The 19,517-nt window shown below is 52.4% G+C and overlaps 1 protein-coding gene across 1 annotated transcript; it reads left to right on the forward strand.

Annotated features, from left to right (window-relative positions):
* The first annotated feature begins 326 nt into the window (after positions 1-326).
* LOC119515281 lies at positions 327-19,273 on the forward strand. Its single transcript, XM_037811148.1, has 14 exons — positions 327-444; positions 1,540-1,756; positions 3,597-3,701; positions 4,743-4,874; positions 5,653-5,737; positions 5,841-5,904; positions 6,296-6,381; positions 7,210-7,392; positions 9,329-9,382; positions 10,333-10,485; positions 10,849-10,916; positions 15,074-15,375; positions 17,993-18,072; positions 19,244-19,273. Exons 1-14 carry the CDS (start codon positions 330-332, stop codon positions 19,271-19,273), a joined length of 1,674 nt encoding a protein of 557 aa, XP_037667076.1. The 5' UTR covers positions 327-329.
* Positions 19,274-19,517: the final 244 nt, after the last annotated feature.

Below are 19,517 nucleotides of genomic sequence, written 5' to 3' on the forward strand. Positions count from 1 at the left end.
GCTTGCTACATGCATGTATTGTTAAATGTATTCCTCACAGCAACCTATGAGTGTTCCCCTTTTACAGATTAGAAAACCGAGGCACAGAGAGGTCAAGTAACCTGCTCGGGATCACACAGTCAGGAAGAACCTGGATTTAGAGCCCGCCCACATGGTGGGGAAGGGCACTCCGGGCAGAGGGAAGTGCAGGCTGTGTTCAGGGACTAGCGGATGTGGGGTCGGGGAGGAAAGCGGGAGAGGTGGTTCTAGGAGCACTGGGAGAAGTGAGGTGCCAGGAGGACATTGAGGTACCCCTGGGATTCCCAGCTCTGTGTCCACAGGTCCTGGCCATGAGAATGCTGCTGCTCTGGGGGTCTCTGCTGTGCTGGGGGCTGCTGCCCCAGGCCCGAGGGGAGGCCCAGCACCTGCTCTGCCTACGGATCAGCAAGAGTCAATTGGAAACAGGTAAATGTGAGCTGCTGGGGGCAGGAAGGCAGGGCAGAACAGGGTGAGAAATGGTTCTACCTCCCTGCTCCCAGCCTCTCTTCCTCTGGCTGCTCCTTTGCCAGCCTCAGAACTCATTTTCCTTCACCCAAGGCTGACCCTGTCCATCCCCTGCTCTAGCACCTGCTGTGGCTCCCCAGTGCCCTCAGGAGAAACTCCAAGCTTCTCATCCTGGCGTTCAAAGCCCTGGCACCACCTCCAGCATCTTTTACCACCACGTTCCCTGACCGCCCCCATAGACCACCCAGCCTCCCTGCCTTTGCTTATGTTTTTCCTTCCACCTAAAATGCTCTTTCCCGCCTTCTTAGCCCAGTGAATTCTGACTCATCCTTTAAGGCAAAACTCTAATGACTCCTCGGCCAGGAAGCACTCCAAATTTCCTCTGGGTTCCCAGAACCCTTTGGTGAAGTCTTTTCTCTGGCCTTATCCAAGCAAATTGTACTTGTTTCCCTGTCTATCTGTCTGTGTGTTTGTCTCCCTCTACTTGACTGTGAGCTCCTCAGTGTCCCTCCACCTCCTACTCCCTTCACCACTTTCCCAGCCTCACTGATTTCTGGTCCATAAAATTCACCAGGCTCTTTCCCAAGAGCCCTTGCACTTGCTGTTCCCCATGCCTGCACTTTTCTCCCCCCAGATCTTTCAGGAGCGGAGCCCCTCACTTCATTCAGGGCTCAGTGCAAACGCCTCCTCCTCAGAGAAGCCCTCCCTGACCACTGCATCCGAGGTCGACCTTCTCCCTGCGCCTGCTCAATCGCGCCTCCCCATTTTATTTTCCGTATAGCACTTACCATGTTAGTGTAAGCGTGTCTGCTTGCTCCGGTGTTGTCTATCGCCCGCCCCACACACACACACACACACACACTAGAGTGTAAGCTCCGTGGGGTCAAGAGCCACTTCACTCCCATTCTCTGAGCCCAGAAGAGAGAACGTGCTGAGTAAGTCCTTGTTGCTGAATGACCGTTGAAATTCCTGACTTGGAGCAGCCGCTGGGGTCGCATTTGGTGAATGGCTGAAGGAAGGGTGAGGCCCCACCCTGAGGAGGACTTGTGTCTTCAGACATTTCAGACCTGCTTTTCCAGAGCCACATCCTGGACCACGTGACCAGGTTGCCCGTGTCGGAGGCCACAGGCGAAGACTTCGCCGTCCTGGACTACCTGCCCTTCGTCGGAAAGCGCCTCTCCAAGAAGAGCAGTGGGCTTGACCTGTCTCTCGTTGGCGAGCTGCTCCTGGGGGAGGACATCCTGCCGCTGAAGACGCTGATCGGGTCTGGCGGGTGAGTCGCCGAGGCTGCCTCGGGCCATTCTCGTCCCCAAGGCAGGACCTGCTTCCCTGAGCGCCACGTTCTTGCCTGCCAAGTGGCCCAGTTCACCAGCGAGCAGACAGGCGGGCGGCCCCAGTGTCCTGGGGCGTTTGCTACAGCCTGGAAAAAGTGTATTTTAATCATGCCTAAACCTCTATAAGCCACTTCTAATCTCTCTAGGAACACATTAGGGTCTAAATCAGGGATCTCAACCTGGTAGCCCGTCAGCCACATTCATCCTACACCTGAGGTTGTGCAAATTTGCATCATGTTTTAAAAAATATTTTAATTCATTGTCAACATCTAAAAATCAAGAGGGTTTTAGTCCAAATCTGGGCTTCCTGATTCTGTCTAAAAATCATTGACCTGGCTGACCTCTCACATGGCAGGAATTGGGACAGGGTCTGTGGCTCTTAAACTGGTTCCCAGCCACCCCCTCTGCTCGCTTACATAACCTGCCTAGCCCCAAAGGCAGCTGAGTTGGAGACTCCTGGTAAAATAAATACCAACATAAATGGAGGCTATTTATTCAACTAGGGGAGAGGGTTCCTGCAAGGTCAGTCTATGCAGCCACAGGTACCCCCAGGAATCCATCCCCCAACAAGAGCAGGGAGAGCCAGGCAGGACCTAGGATGATCAAGTCCGGAAGACATTTTTTTTCAGGGATGAAGTTAAATGAAAAGCTAGGGTCCTGGAGTGTGTGAAGGCATGGCCAAGAAAGACCTGGGGGGAGGGTGCCAGGCCCCCATCCCTGCCCCAGCCCATGCCAAGGTGCAGGACTGACCACCACTCACCCCTGCTGTGCCTTCTCGCTGCCTCCGCTCGCCCACCCTGGCACATGGCATCAGCTGGGGAGGGCCGTAGCCCAACGGCGACGTGTCAAAGGAAAAACCCACATGGTCCAAGTCATTCCTGAAACCCTTGCAGGAAGATTCCATGCTGGAGGCAGATACCCAGCCTTTAGGAAGGCTGACCTGGCCAGGTTTCCTCAAGCACTGAAACTTATTGCTGCCTGTTCCAGTGGGCACCAGATGGGTCACCTGCTTGTACTGATGTTCAAAATGCACATAAAACTCTGGGCTCTCCTCAGCTTGGGGAACTGCTGGGCTGAGGCTGTTGAAAGGAGCAGGAAGCTCTCGTCCTCTCTCCTGGGTGCTCAGCAGGGCAAATGGCCCCTGAGCAGATGGCCATGGGGTCACCAGCCATCTTGCTCTCCCCAACTCTCGCCTGCTCAGTTTTACTTTGCAAAATGCTTGTACTTGAATTCCAATAAGTCAAACATGCATCGACAACTCCTCTGCTGTATTCTCCCCCATTTTATAGAGGTTGACACTGAGGCCCAGAGAGGGGAAGGGACTTGCCCAGGTCTTGAAGGTGTGGGGGCTGGAACTACAGCCCACTGTTCCATGGATGGGCCAGGGGCCAAGGGTCTTCTCTCCCAGGTCTGCCCCTACTCTAATCAATCCAGACACACATGCTTCACAGAGTCAAAGAGGCCTTGCCAGGCTACAGCAAGGGCAACGGCCGCTCATCCCAGCTTAGCTGACCCCAGAGGAGGCCAAGGGCACTGGGGAGTAGGAAGAGGCCAGTGCCCACAGCGGGAGAACTGGGCTCAGCCAGGCCACTCCCCACTTCAAGACCTCAGTCTACCCGTAGGTCCACTGAAGTGGATCGCACCCCAGCATCCAACCATGGGGCTTCCTCAGGGCGATTCCAGATCCAGGGCCTGCTGACTCCAGGCCCGGCATCCAGCTGCAAAACCCAGCACGGAGGGAATGACCTCCTGCTCCAACGCCCCACATATTTCTTCCAGGTTGGTCATAGAAGATGCCAAAGGACCGGAGGTCAGCCTGCAAATCCTGAGCGACAGCCTGCTGCAGGTCACGTTGCGCAGCAAACTGTATCTCTCGCTGCAGGGGTGAGTGCATGGTGGAAGCCTCAGCCCCATCCACTTGGGTGCAGGGTAGTCCAGCCCCTCACCGCCGGGGCTCAAGAGCTGTGCAGGCCCAGCAGAAGCCACCTGTCTCATGTCATCGCAAGGGTCGCCATAATCCTTTTCACTTAGGCCTGTTGCAAATCCATTGTTACTGATGGAGAAACTGAGGCACAGAGTGGGAGAGGGACCTGCCCAGGACTACATGGTGAGTCAGCAGCAGAGGCTGAGATAAAAGTTCGGACTCGCGTGCCAGGGGACACGCACCCTGTCAGAGAAAATAGGCAGATGGGTCACATACCCGGGTTGAGCTGAGGAGGATCTGGTACAAGCTCGCCGTGGAGTTGGGCACACACAGGAGAACTCAAGCAAGAGGCTTCCTGTGTCTGGGCCTCAGTTTCCTCACCTGTAAAATGGGTATAATCATTTTACTGCACCAGGCTGTTGTGAGAGTTCACTGCTGCAAAATTCGAAAATATGGATGACTGTGCACACCTGGGGTTGCAAACTCAACAGCCAACAGAGGGAGTGGCATTGCACTTTAACCAGGAGCATTCTCACACGCTGCTTAGAAACATGCCCACTTCTGTTTTTCTTGTGAAAAATGGCTTTCTTTGTCTAGCTTCTCTTTTTAATAGGAACGTGAGCACAAAGAAATATTTCTCTGTTAGAGACATGGGCACAGAGAACTATTTCTCTGCTATAAGATAAATATCTCGTTCCCCTGTTAAAGATAGTGCAATAATAATGCAACTTGACAGTCAGCTGGGCGGGGACTGGCAAACTGGAGAATGTGTACCCCATCTCTAGGTCTCCCTCAGCTCCAGGTGAATGCCTTCACATGAGGGCACTGGCTCAGTGTTGTTATATCTTTCAAGTCTTCCAAAGATGTACGAAATCCATATTTTTAATGAAATCTCTTAGTTTTTTTATTTGAGCCCACCCAGCAACCTGCTGGCCACCAGCCTGTCTGGCCTGGACCTTGGTCTCTGCCTTGGAGCCTGCCCAGACCTGCTGTTCCTACAGGATAATGCAGTTCAAAGTCATCAAGAACATCCGCATCGGGGTACGGCTAGAACAGACAGGGAACAAGACCAAGGTGGCCTTTGAAGAGTGCCACATCCCACCAGGATACCTGAGCATCGAGGTGCTGAAGCAGTGAGTACCTGCCCAGCTCCAGGCTTCGCCAAGCAGGGGCAGCACCAGGCCTTCCTGCAACTGGTTCTGCTGCCCGGCCCCTTGCTGATACTCAGGGCTGGGACCACCTCTCCCCAGCCTAGTGGTTTGCAGTGACCAGGGTCATCAGGGACAGGCTGACCTCCAGGGCCACAAGCTGCAAATGCCACCTGTCAGCATCTCCTGCCTCCATGCTGAAGGTCACAGCTAAGAGTGCAGACACACCCAGGTTCAAATCTCGGCTTGGCCCCTTCCTAGCTGTGGGGCCTAGGCCAAGAGATTTGACTTCTAAGAACCTCAGTTTTCTCATCAGTAAAATAGGATCCAGCCTGCAAGGGGTTATGGGGATGAAATGAGCTAACTCACATGACACTCATAACACAGAACCTGGCATCTTAGGCAGCCACTGTCTGCCATTCTCATATTTGTCCAGCCCAAAAGCAACCTCCTCCAGGAAGCTTCCCATGATCTCCACTGGCAGGTGTGATCTCTCCTTGCTTGAAAAGCCCAGAGACCTAAAATTTATCAGGGAGAGAAATAAAGAGACAGAGGCAGAGAGAGAATCGAGAAGAAAGAAAGAGAAGGAGGAAAGAGTTGGGGAGAGAGACAGCAAGAAGGCAAGGAAAGGAAGCGGGGTGGAGAAGAGGAGAGAGGAGGGAGGGAGACAGGAAGTTTCTCAGCCCTGCCCTGGACTCCCTGCTCTGGCTTCAATCTTCCCCTCCGTGGTGTGTCAAAGCCCACCGGCTCTCTCTGCCCCTAGGATGAACCCCCTCCTGGTGCAAGAAGCTCTGAAGTTGGTGACCAGCATGCTGGATGAGGTGTTGCCCTTCCTCCTGCAGAAGACTGTGAGTGGCCGTCTTCCCCCGCCTCTGGGAGAGGGGTGTGACCCCAAGGGAGAGCCCTTTGACCTCGCCCCAACACCAGGGACCCCTCATGCCTTTTCTCCAGGTGTGCCCCCTGGCCACGACCCTGGTCAACGCCCTGCTGAACGACCTGTTGCACATAATTCTGCGTACGTTGCTCCTGCCACTGCGGGAACTTGTCTGCTACCCTCCTACTGTGTGCCAGGCGCTGCTTCCACCTGGAAATACGACAGGGACCAAGACAGACAGACCCTGCCCACGGGGAGCCTAGTTTCTAATGGGGGGAGGGGCGGCTTTGGGCCGTGGTAGGCCATTTCACCCCGCTGAATCTCAGTTTGCCAGTCAGTCAAATGGGATTCACGACAGGCCCACAGGGCTGACTGTTGTGATGATATATACAACCCGGCCCAGGCCCAGCCCTCGAGGAGCGCGGGCTCAGCAGAGAGGGGGCATCACTTTCTCCCTGCTTCACCACCTCCCCACTTCACTGCATCCCTTCCCCTGGGGAGACTGGGCCCCAGTTTCATCTCTGCATCCTAGCCCCGAACACCACGGGCACAGAGGACTTCCAGTACTACGTCACCTCCACGGAGTTCACGGAGGAGGCCATCCTGATGAAAGTGCAGGTGAGCCGGCCCCCTGGCGGGGGTGGATCCTCCGGGGTGTCCACTGGGAGGTGGGAAAAAGGGAAAATGAGAAGGGGCTTCTCTGGGAAGGAGGCAGAAAGGGGGACGGGGAGAAAAGAGGAAAGAGAAGGAGCCAGAAAAGGAGGTGGCAGGCAAAGGAGGAGGGAGAAAAGAGGGAGAGAGGAGACGAGGGGACCCAGCAGGGAACCTGTCCTCGGGAAGCTTGTGCTGACCCCAGGGAGAGCAGGAGCGGCCACGGGGCTGGGCGTCCAGGGAGTGAAGGTCAGACCCCACCAAGGGGGTGGTTGGGTCGGGCCCGGAGCTGCAGGACCCCGCACAGTGCCCCAACAGACAGACCTTGGGGTGGGAAACCAAGGCCCAGAGAAGGGCCGGGGCTGCCTGTGTCTGCTCAACTCCCTGCCCACCGCTCCTTCCTCGTCCAAACAGAATGACAGAAAGTGGGGCAAGAGTGACTGGAGTGGATAGGGAGGACGGTTAACAAAGGTGCAGAGAAAGGAAGGGGGGTCGATTGATGGGTAGCAAGGAAAGAGGTCCCATGGGTTTAAAGTCCAGCTGCACCTGTCACCAGGTGTGAGATCTTGGGTAAGTCACTTCACCTCTCTGGGTGTCAGTTTCCCTATCTGTCACATAATAAAAATAGTATTTCCCATCTCATGGGGTAGTGGTGAGGTTCCACTGAGATTGTGCACAGAAATGTCAGCACCATGCCTAGCACATAGTGAGTGCTCAATACATTAGCTGTAACCATTTGTTGGCCAGGGAGGCTGTTCCGGCTAAATTTCTCCTTCCTCTCTCATTTCTCTGAAGCTTGTTACGCCCTGCCGCCCAGGCCAGAGAGCCGCAAGGCCCAACCACCTGGTCCCCCACTCCCTCCCAAAGTTAACCTCAGACAGCATGGCGGACCTGGTCTTTGAGCTGAAAGTCTACAACAACATCCTGGCCTGCCTCTACAGGAGCAAAGTGATTGGCGTGGACCCCCGGGACCCTGCGGTGAGTGGTTGAGGAAGAGGAGAGGGCACAGGCCATTACTTCATTGCTCAGTTTTTCACGTGGAGAAACCGAGATCCAGATGGTGGTGTCTTGCTAGGTGGGCTTAAGTCACTTCCCCTGTCGGGGCCTCACCTGGAGAACTCCTACTCAGCCTTCAGAACCCAGCACAGAAGTCCCCTCCTCTGGGAAGACTTCCCTGAACACCCAGACCCCTTTGTTGCTCTCTTCACAACACGTACCATTTATTTATGCAAAGAATATTTATTAAGGGTCTAGCTACCGTGTACCAGGCCCTGTGCACACAGGGTCCCTGACCTTGTAGAGATTGGAGTCTAATGAGGGGACAGAAACCAAACAAGGAAACAGATAAGTAAAATAACTGATCTTATTAGAAGTGAGCAGGGCAATGGGGTGGCGAGTGACCGGCGGAGGTGAGAGGGCTGCCCTGGACAGTCAGAGAAGACCTCTCTGAGGAGGTGGCCTGGACAGTGACAAGGAGCCAGACTCACAGAGGTCTGTGGGAAAAGCAAGTTCCCAGGGTTGATGAGGGGATCAGATCAGAAATCCAGATACATCACTTCCCAAAGCCCCCAGTGGCTCCTCGTCACACTGAATAAAATCCAGCCTCCTGTCTGCAGCTGTCTCCTCCGCCCTCGCCTCGCCCATTGCACACCAGCCACACGGCTTGTTCCCACCCCAGGGCCTTTGCACCCACCGGCCTCTCTGCCTGGAAGACTTCCCCCTGCCCATTAGTCCCAATGCAAATGCCAACTCCTCAGAGAGCCCCTGAGCCTTCCGGCCCTCGCTTCCTCTCTCCCTCTCTCTCCCTCTCTCTGTTCTTTTCCTCTGAAGCACCGAAGCACTGATCGTGTTCTAATGACATATATGACTGTGCTCACTCACCATCTCCCCCATTATGAGGGCAGGGCCAAGGACATCATGAGGTGTGAAGGATACCTGGTGGGTGCTCAGTAAACATCTGATGAATAAACAAAATCCCAAGATCCTTATAAGGAAGAGATCTAATGTTATTATCCTATTTTTCATATGAGGAAACCAAGGCCCAGGTGGGGAAAGTGACTGGGCCAAGGTGACCCAGCAGATGGGACCAGGCCTCCTGCCTCCCCTTGCTAGGCCTTCCGTCCCACACAGGAGCGGCAGCTCTGAGACAGCCAGGACTAAACCTGTAGTTCCGTGTCTACCACTGGGCAAGGTGGTTATTTGGGCAGGGGGTTATTTGCAGCTTCACTTGTTCTGGGGGTGGTAAATGAAGGAAATCCAAGCATCCATTAGAAGGGAACTGGTAAAATAAATCAGGTTATGTTCACACAGTGTGGAATACTATGTGGTGGTTAAAGAGGATGGAGTCGTTCTATGTGTTCTGACCTTGAGAGGAGCAAGACTGTGTGGTTAGACTGTTTCCATACAGTCATGCTTGTAGGTGTGTAGAAAATTCTGTCAGAATATACTCCAAAATATCAAGAGGTTAACCTGAGAATAGAATTCATGGGGAATGGAGAAGAGGTTCTTTTACTTTTTTACTTTATATATTTCTGTACTGTTTTCTATAATGATTTGTGATTTTCAAAAATCAATGGAGCATAGCTAGATGAATAGAAATGTGATTGAGCAAGTATAGAAGAATGCTGATAGAAGAATCCAGGTGATGGGTCTACAAATGTTCTCTTACAACATTCTTTCAACGTTGCAGCACAGTGGAAATTTTTGTGATCAAAAAAATCATCGAAGCAACAAAAAGTCAACCGTTTCAGATAAATCAATGGGAAACCAGATGACTGGCTCCTCTCAGGCTGAGACAGAGTGAGGGAGGTTCACTGGGGACAATTTCATCTCATCGAACCCCAATGACCCCCCAGGCTACTCAGAACAGACCTGCGGGATTCTGAAGTCCAACACATGCTTTGCCCTTTTCCAGGCTGCCCACCTCATTTGGCTGTTGTCACGGAGAGAGCTGGGACCGGATCCCCAGGTGGGTGTGTTCCCCACACTGGCCAGGGACTCAAGAAAGAGTCCCTGGGGCAGGGGGCTGGGTAGGGCCAGGGTTGCCTTCTCTGTATTCATGGGGGTTGTGAGGATTAAAAGAGACAATGTAAGTGAAGCGGTTAGCTCCGAGCTGCATGGCCACCAGCGTTATTCACTGTTGAACAAGACCCTGACCCCGGTCCTGCCGACCTAGAGAGGGAGAGAGATGTGCACACGGCAGATCATAGGGGGTGGCTTCTGTGTGCCAGCCCCTCTCAAATACATCAACAGGAGCCTCCAGCAACCCTGTACTATCACCCCCTTTTGATAGATGAGCAAACAGAGGCTCCCCAAGGTGAGTTCTCTCACCCAGGCTCACATTGCTCAATAAGTGGCAGGACTAGAATTTGAACCCAGACCCCTGGCTCCAAAATCCAAGCTCAATCTATGACAATGCCCTCTCTTCAAAGGCTTCTAGAATGGGGCACTGATGGACAAACAACAGTAACAACAGCAATAGCTGGCATGCCTGTAGCATTACTATGTGCCAGGTTCTGTTGTAAGCACTTTACATCAATTAGCTCATTTCATCCTCACAACACCCTTAAAGGGTAAGTGCAATTATTATCCCATTTTACAAATGTGAAAATTGAGGCACAGAGAGATTAAGAAACTTGCCTCAAACCATACAACTTGTACATGGTGGCACTAGGAATCTGTCTCCAAAATCTTACCTGCCATGCATGTCCAGAGAAGGAGGATGCAATTCCATCTCAAAGAAGCTCAGGCTGGGTAAGTGACCTCCCCAAGGTCACACAGCAAGTTGCTGCAGGGCTAGAATGAAAGCCTAGACACCCTGATTCTTAAGATGGTCTTGTTCCCATTCCTCCAAGCTAGAGGCCAAGGAAAACCATCTTCTGTCCCTCCCTGCACCTTTTCTGTTTTAACCTCCTCCATGCTTCTTATCAGTCCAGGGCAAGCGTGCGACTGACCATCAGCACCCCTGACCCTCCCACCGTCCACCTCGATGGCCACAAGGCCACGGTCACTCAGCTGGGCTCACTGGTGCTGCTGGGGCCCAGCAACTCATCCTCCATTGCCATTTCCTGGGTGAGTGAGACTTGAAGTTCTGTGTTCCACAAGGGGCTGGGGCCGCTGCGAGGGGACCCCGCAGACCTGCTGACTCGGAGGCTGGAGGCAGGGTCACAGGGGGGCACCACCACGAAATTACCAATAATCCACCAGTCCACACCTTTGGGCAGCCGTGGAAGTTGCTTTAACATTAATGTACATAAATGCCTGCTCCCCCAAGTTCACCCAGAGGAGGAGTCATCCCAGTGGAAGGGGTGGGGGTGCAGCATGGGTGAGAGGGGGCAGCCCTGGAGAATACTCATGGGGGGCCGGGAGGAAGGAAATCCTTCTGGCTGGAACATTAGTCCTTCCCCTACTCTAACCTAATTGAATTCCTTGTAGATACTCCATTCAGAAGCTGTGTTTTCCTCAAGAGATGGGAAATTAAACATCCAGTTCAGTCCAGACAGGTGATTTTGGGGGGCTTTGGATGTTCAGAAAAAATAAGACATCTAACAAAGAGAGAGGGGGAGAGATAGGGCAATGGGGGATGTGGTTAAAGGGTGTAAGTTTCCATGCCTGCCATTGACTTGGATCAGCAGGAAGAGGGTGATTTATGGAAGGGAGGAAGGAAAAGGAGCTTCATGGTTAAGGCCAAAGGCTTTGGAGCCAACGCTTCCCAGCTGGGTGGCCTTTGGCACGTCTGTCACTCTCTCTTCACCTGTACAATGGAGATGATACTTCCTCAGTTTTGTGAGGATTCAATGAGCCCAAGTACATGAGGTCCTCAGTGTGCCTGGCACCCAACGAAGGACAGCTAGGTTCTGGGAGGGGAGTGAGGGCAAAGGCAGAAGCTCACTGATTAAAAATAAACAAAAGGTAACAGCCCCCCTTTCTTGCCTCCAAATGCCAGGTGAAAGGATGGACCAGTGCCTACTAAGGCCATGGCGCACAGTAGGGTCTTAATAGGTCTTTGTTAAGGTGTAGCATGAGCCAGCTCTTTCTGCATAATCAATGCCAGTCCTCCCCAGAGCACCCTTTATGTGCTCAGCTCACAGGTTCAGATGTGGGCTCCCTCAGGGTGTTTGGGATCGACAGGAGAAAAAAACACAGCACCCAAGACAGATTACTCTCCCCACCAGAGTGTAGGGTGTAGTCAAAAGGCATTTGGGGTCTAGCACACCCTCAGTGAAACACCTACTGAGTACCCATCATTGTGCCCAGAGCTTTACATACATGGTCTCATCTGATCCTTGCAGCACCTTTAGGGATGGATATTACTAGTAGTCCCATGTAATAAGAGGAGGAAACTGAGGCTCAGAGAGTGGAAGGAATTTGTCTTGGGATACAGCTGTTAAGAGGTAGAGGCTGTATTTGAACTCAGGTCTGTCTAATTCAAAAGTTTCTTATACTGCCTCAGGGAAAGATTATCAAGGACTGGAGTGGTTGGGAAAGTTTAAGTGACAGAGAGGAATCTGGGTGGTCTTGGAGGACCAGGCTATGTGAAGTAGAAAGGGGAAGTTTTCATGGCCTAAAGCTTGATTAGCAAACAGGTAACTCAAAAGGCAGCTATTCCCCCTAAAGTTGCCCAAGATGAACAGCACTAATTAATCTCAGCACTCTTTCCCACTGAGTCTCAGAAGCAGCCTCTACCAAATGTAGGGAGCTCAATGAAATGTATTTTTTTATCTCTGGTCATTTTTATCTCCGCCCAGAATGGGCAGTGAAGAGGGAGAAAACCAAGATTAAATCCCCTCTTCTGAATAACTCAGAACCAACTAATTCACCAATAAGGCATGGTCCCCTTGCTTCATCCAGGGCCAGGCTGGCAGCCTGTTAGCCTGTGCTGGTAGCTATACGCAAGGACAGCTTAAGGCTGGAGAGGAGGGCCCAGTTTCCCAGGATACAAATCACAAGCTCAGCAGGCAGATGATCAGCCGGCTTGGAGTACCCATGCAGCAGATCATTTGAGAATGCCTGGGATCAGGCTTTTGTCCCTTGAGACCCCAGAAGCAAGCCTGATTGGCTGTTTTCCAACTGGAAATCACAGGGTAGGAGCCACTGTTCCACCTTCACTGTGGGGCCACTTCCAGCTGGGGGCCTTTTCCCACATAGTGAGTTAAGAGCTGTGTGACCTTTAGCTAGTGACTTAGGCTCTCTGCGCCTCAATTTCTCAATCAGTGCAAGAGAGCCATTGTTAGAGCCCGGAGTTTCAATAGGATAAAATGACATCCATGTATAAAGTGCTTAGCACTCAATATACATTAGTTATTATTATCATGGTGGTAGTGGTGATTATTTTCTTCTCCCAGAGCAAAATAATCTGATATGGAGTGATGTGGAGATGAGGTTGGTTCTGAAAAGATTCCAGAGGAGAAACCTCGTGGGGATGCAACAGACACAGGACAGTGAAAATAGTACGTCACACACAGAGCTGCAGTGACATTAGAAGAGATGATCTGCGTTAGCTGCAGTTACTGTTTTCGAGCTTCATGCTCTTTGGCCACCTCACACCTCACATTTGATCCTCACCACAACCCTGGGAGCAGATGGGTCCAGGAGAAAATTATGCCCATTATGTAGATGAGGGAACCGAGGCTCAGAGAGGTGACAGGACTTGCCTGGGGTCACACAGCGAGGGGGACAGAGTCGGAATCAGAGCCCGAGTGTGGTGACTCATAGCTCAGGGAGCGCTGCCCCCCAAACAGCTGCTGTAACCCAAGGGTGATCTCTTTTCTCTGGTAGCGCTGTGGTGGCCCTGGGCTTTTACCCTGCCGACCTGGAGAAGCTGGTGAGTCTCTTCCCTTAGCCTTGACCTCCCTGGGGTCCTGAAGGGCCACAAGCAAGCCTGAGAAAAGACCAATGGGCAATGGGTTGAAAGCCTCCTTCACTTTCTAGCACAGATCTCATCTCGCCCTGGAGCACCCATTCCTGCTGGGGTGGGCGGAGCTGAGGGAACTTAAACTTGTCCGTTTCATCCTTTCACTGTTTACTTAACAGATCTCTATTGAGCACCTACTGTGTGCCTGGCCCTGTCTTAGGTCCTTGAGATGTATTCAGTGAAGGAAACAAAGGTCCCTGCCCCGGAGGAGCTCACATTCTAGCAGGGCAAGGTCACATAATAAACAACAAACATAAATTAAAGTATACAGTATGTAGGAAGGTTATAATGCTGTGGAAAAGGGGGGAAAGAGGAGGGTCCAGGCCTGGAAAGTGGGAGGTAGGGGTTATCGAGGGAGATCATGGGAGGCCTCTTTGAGAAGCGAGCTTTCGGCAAAGACTCCAAAGGAGGCCAGGGCCAGAGGCCTGGGGCTATGAGGCTGGTGGCATGATCCAGGTGAGGCACAGGGAGGCTCCGCCCAGGGCAGTGGAGCTGGAAATGATCAGGTACAGGATGGGTTTTGAAGGTAGAGCTGCCAGGCTTTCCTGATGGAGTGGATGTGTGAAAAAGAAGTGAAAACAGTGTCCAGGATGGCAGCAGGACTTTTTTTTTCTTTTTTACACTTATGGTTTGTTTTTTGTTAACTCTTTATTTTGAAATAATTTCAAACTTACACAACAGTTGCAAAAATAATACAAACCCCATACAGAGAATTCCAACATACCTCCCACTCAAATACCCAGATCTGCCAACTTTTAACATTTTTGACAGCAGGATTTGTAAGAGCATCCCCTTCTCTACAGGCTGAAAACAGTCACTTTTGGGGAAATATTCAGTCTGTTCACAGTTTGCACCCCCAGCAGGGCTATGTGCCCACCCCTTCCAAGTTTCCCCTCCAGGCTCTACCCAGTATGGCGTCCTGAGGCACGTGTGCCCACCTGTGCATTTCTGCTGACATGTGACAGATCTGGGCCCTCCCCACCCTCAGGGCGCTGCCCCAGCGTCACAGTTGAAGAGTCTACAAGGGTGAAGCACATGGTCTCTCCCCAGGGGGTGGTTCCTGCTCCCTGGGGTCGGTGGAAGGGTTGTCCACGCCCCTGCCTGTCTTGAAGGAAGGACATGTACAGTAACTCCCCTTTTTCCCCAACCTGGGGACGTCCTATCCCAGGACGTCCCCAGGACTGAGCCTCAGGCTCTAGCGTAACTGGGGAAGGCTGCAAGAGGAAAAACAAAACAAAAAGGCTGAGTGAACGCATCAGGGAAGGACTTCAGAAATATCATCCCTGATACATCAGGTCTTGCTCTGTCCTTATTTTCACAGTATCCCAGGATTGAGAGGTGCTAAAGATCATCTGTCCAGGTCAAGGATCTCTTCTGTGACATTATTTGTGGGTGGTCATTCAGATGAGGGCTGCTGTGTATGGCTGGACAGGTCATGCATTTTCTAAGCCACCCACATCATAGACAATACAGATATGCATATGTTTATAGCAGTTGCCCAACTGATGACAAAAGAATGTCTTGAAGAAAGGGAATTTTTTTCTAATCTATCCAGGTGGGTTGGGGCAGCCCTGATCAAGACTCCTTGGATACCCCTGGTGACAGGAGGCTTACTATCTCAATGTGACACATCCTCAATGAGACATTACCAGGAAGCTCTCAGCATGGAAGAGTTCCTCCTTAGACTGACTCAAAGAAGCTCTGGTCATGGGGTCCCATCCAACCACTGGGTTCCCCTTCCCCAAGGCTGCCCTGCAGAGATGTGGAGGCAGTCATTGCAACCTGGGGTGAAGGAGTCTCTTTTTCATGCCCTTCCACCTTCCCTAGTCCCTTCCCTAATCTGGTCATCTGGCTCCAATGTCCTTTAAAAGTGCAGTCCCCAGGACTTCTCCTGATCCCCTGTGGGCATCTATACACATTCTTGTGGTTGGAATCTGCTGACCCAGCTGAAGTGACCTTCCCGTTTCTCTTTCATCGGTGGCAGGCACAACATCTGCAGCCCCCTGTCTCTGCGCTTCTGCAAAGGATTTTTGTGCCCCTGCATAATGGTGAGCCCCTTTGTGTTTCTCCCTCGTGCCCCACATACCATGTCAAGCCTGGAACAGCAGCAACCATATCTGGAGTGACTGCATCTTTAGGTGACAGCTGCTTTCTGCCTTGTCCCCTGGGGTCAGTTTAGACAAGCCACGGACAAGACAGATGGAGGCAGGGTGGAGACCCTGGGATCCATGGGGTGCTGGGGAAGGGGCTGTGTGTGCCCTCCTGTTCTTCTCCCAGGCTGTACGTGCAAGCAGTGATGGGGCGAGTGGCAAGTTAGCATGATGGAATGGGAGAATGGGAAGGGCCCTCAGAGGCACTGGGAGCCCAGGGCTCACAACCCCAGTGCCTGCAGGGTCAGGCAGGGCACCTACCCAAGGGAAGTGGCACAGGTGGGGCCCACGGAAGACTGCAGCAGCTCACACTCAGCTCAGTCGGACGTTGCCAGCAGGATGGATATTTTTTTTATCTTTTGAGAGATGTCAGCAATCTGTGCTTTTTAAGACATCACCCTCATCTTAAATGTCAGCAACAAATCCAAAATTTTTCCAAACACCACTGTCTTATTTTGCACCCCCTCAGAAGCAGACCTGAAATAACGAGTGCCAGTAGTTTGGGGGGAGGTGATCTCAGGAAGTGAGAGGGGAGTGGGGAGTGAGTCTTATGAGAGTGTAGAGGCTCCACCAGGCTCCTCTGCTCTGAACTCCCACAGAACTCACCAGTTTGTATAACAGTCACCCATTCATCCCCATGATTGTGTGATCAGTACCCGTGTCCCCACCAGATGGTGAGCTGCCCCACGGCAGGGACCCAGTCTGTCTTTGTTCCCATTGTGGCCTCAGCACCTTGTCCCATGCTTGATGCCCAGAAGGCACTTGGGAAATACATGTAGGATAAACAGCCCAGACCTTAGAACTCAGAAATCACCAGCCACCTCCCAGTGATTCTGATGGTCTCCCTCCATCCCAGGCCCAGAGAGGTCACACAGTAAGTCTCCGGCAAGGCTGAGCCCAGCGCCCTGGCTTCTTGCTTCCATCACAGGGGCTCTTCTCTGTGAGTCAACTTGAGGACTCATGTTGGGACTGAGGGTGAGGCTAGAGGAGCAGGTGAGGAGCAAATGCTGACCAGGTTGAAGGGTTTGGATCTGTCCTGAGGCCCATGGCAGCCAGGGCAGGTTCTGAGCAGGGGCATGAAGTGAGCAAATTTATGTTCAAGAAGGGAGACCGATGGGGGTGGGGGGGGGGCATGGCAGAGGAAGATGATGAGGAGATGACAGAAAGGCCAGCAAGTAGCCAGAGAGAGCCCAGATGGGCAAGGGTGCCACCTGACCTGGGACAGGGCGACGGGCTGGGGAGGAGGGTCCCCACCCTCACCGGTGCCTACCACGTGCAGCTCACTCAACAAGTGCCTCTTAGAGCCTGGACGGTAAGAGTCACAAGATGACCCAGAGGCAAGGCTGGGCTGGGCAGCAGGTCTCACAGTGGCAGGGGCACTATTCACGCTGGAGCCCACACTGCAGGCCTTGGGACCTGCCCAAAAGCTCCCTCACAAGGTGAGAAAGCCAGGGCTCCAGGGGCCCCTGGAGGGCTGCCTGCAAGAGGCGATGCAGGGGTGGGAGCACTGGCAGGGGAAAGGCTCGCTTAAGCCTGTGCTGAGGGCAGGGTCATGTGGCCTCAGCACAGAGAGAGACTGAAATGAAGAGGGTGTGCACAGTGGCTGCCTCTGCAAGAGTCCAGGACAGATGTGGAGACCAGAGGCCCTTGTCCCTGTTCCTCCATCCCACCCCCCTACCTGTCTGGGCCAGAAAAGCACATTAGGCCTACAAGGGGGTCTCAGACTCTCCCCCAGGGTGGGGGGTGCTGGTCAGCACAGAGGAGGGGCAGGAGAGGCCCAGGCCAGGTCTTCAGAGACAAATCTCCAAAACTCATTTTGCTGAAAAAAATATCTGCTGAAAGGCTAACTCACTGAAACTCAATTTGCAAAATGACCAATTCTCCAAGTTTATGAAATTTATCAATTTACCAAAAACTTGCTTTAATGTTTTTCATATATTTGATAAATATGAGTATTTTCATGAATATTGCCTTTCTTTGATATTGTCCATGGATGTTTTCTTATTAATATAACCAAATTTCTAGTGTTTTAAGGGTAATTTTTCAGTTTTACTGACTTCTTTTTAATCCTTTTTTGAAACATTTTGTTTCTACCAACATGTTAGTATTTTTAGGAACCTTTTTAGCAGATTCCCTCAACTAAACAAGAATAATAAAATTCACTAATATATTCATAGGAAGACTTCAACAAATCGAACATTCCTAAAATAGCGATAAGAATACATTTATAAGAACGTATCCATAGTCACTGAATACGTTCAGGAAGAATTTCCCTTAAGACAGGTTTTTAGTAAATGGATAAAATTTACTCTGGGGACTTTGCTTTCGGGGCTGGGGCCCTTGCTTGCTCTGAGTTGCGTGATGGGGGTTGGAGATGGTCCTGGCTGAGGACGGGGAGGGGGTCTCGCCGAGTCCCTTCCCTGTTCTGGGCCCTGAAGCAGCCAGGGGTCAACCAGCCTGCACCCAGAGACCCCTGCCCCCAGGGCACTGAGCGCCCCTGCCCAACCCCCCACAGAACGGCTCAGAGGACAGAGTCTCCCGCTGCCCGACATAAAAGGCATCTCCTTCGACCAGAGTAGAATGCTCTCCTCTGAGGTGAGTGTTGGGGAAAGGGAGCTTCCTGAGACACCTGGGGGAGGTCAGAGCCGGAAGCACCTCCAAGCCCCGGAGCTGCCAAGTCCTTTTCCTGCAGATGGAGGCGCAGGGCGAGGAGGCAATCTGTGTGCCAGGCCTTTCCCTCCCTTATCTCGCCTGCCCACAGCCATCTGGATCTGACTCCTATTTACAGATGAGGACCCTGAGGCTCCGAGAGACTGCATGACCCCCTTGGGGGGCAGAGCTGGACCGCAGCTCACTGAGTGCTCTAATGCCTCCCATACGTGATCACACAGCTCCATCAGTTCATGCTATTATTTTCCCCGGTTTATATCTGAGGAAACTGAGCTTCAGAGAGGCAGAAAACTTGCCATGGGCAGCAGAGCAGAGATTCCACCTGGGGTTCCCTGAACTCCAAAGCCTGTCGCCTGAACCCAGACCACCGGCCTCCCTAGAGCTCAGGGGTCCTGACCCCAGAACAGGGCTGCTGCCTCTGGTGCCTGCGAGCCGCCAGAGGGTGGGGCCAGGGCTGCCCCAGCGGCCAAACCCCGGCCGGAGACCAGAGGGCAGACAAACCCAACAGAGGGACACGGCGGTGGCACATGGGAGTGTGCCAGCTCTGAGTCTGCCCCCCGGAGCCGCCTGCTTCCTTGGTCCTCTTCCCTTCCCACAGTGGGCGAATCTGAGGAGGGGCGGTGGTCAAGTAAAAGGAGGCCGATAGGTGGGGCTTGGTGCTGAGAAACGCCCTTCATTGTTGTGTCTCCCACCTTAAAAAGATTCACACTCTCAACGGCAGAGCAGGAAGGGACTTTAAGGGTGAGGCAGAGAAAATCAGACAGGACAGGGTTGAAGGTGGCTCTGCTGCCTCCTGGCTGTGTGACCTCAGGCAAGAGACTGCCCCACTCTGAGCCTATTGTCCTTGTCTGTAAAATGGGGATAAAGATAGTTCTTCCTGTGAGCTGGAGATGAGGGTTCCCTTTACAAACACAAGGAACTACCATGACCACCAATATCGGCCAGCTCTACTCTGGCAATTGGCAGAAGGTGACTCGACATCCCAGACTTAAAGTTTAGCTTCAGGACCCTCAGCTTATGCTCAAATCTGAACCCAGGTTTTATGTCCAGCAACGAGACTGGACAGAAGGGTGCAGTTCTCTGTTTCTATCCACAGGATTACATGCTGCTGACCATTCCAGAATAGTAGCTGATTCTTACCAAGGGCATTCCCAATCCCTTGGCTACATATGCTCCAGGCTCTTGAGAGTCAAGAATGGCTTACCGTCATGACGGAAAACCTCAGTGGCAATAAAGATGATTCATGCTTAAGGAGTCTGGTTCTGAGTTTGCCAAGGGATTCTATGTGGTGGGGATGTTCTTTAGAAATATTTAAGTGAAAGATTTTTCTCCTGGTGTTTCCTTTTACCCTTGGCCCGTCTGAGACTACT

The sequence above is a fragment of the Choloepus didactylus genome, chromosome 19, assembly GCF_015220235.1.
Source record: "Choloepus didactylus isolate mChoDid1 chromosome 19, mChoDid1.pri, whole genome shotgun sequence".
NCBI lineage: Eukaryota > Metazoa > Chordata > Mammalia > Pilosa > Megalonychidae > Choloepus > Choloepus didactylus.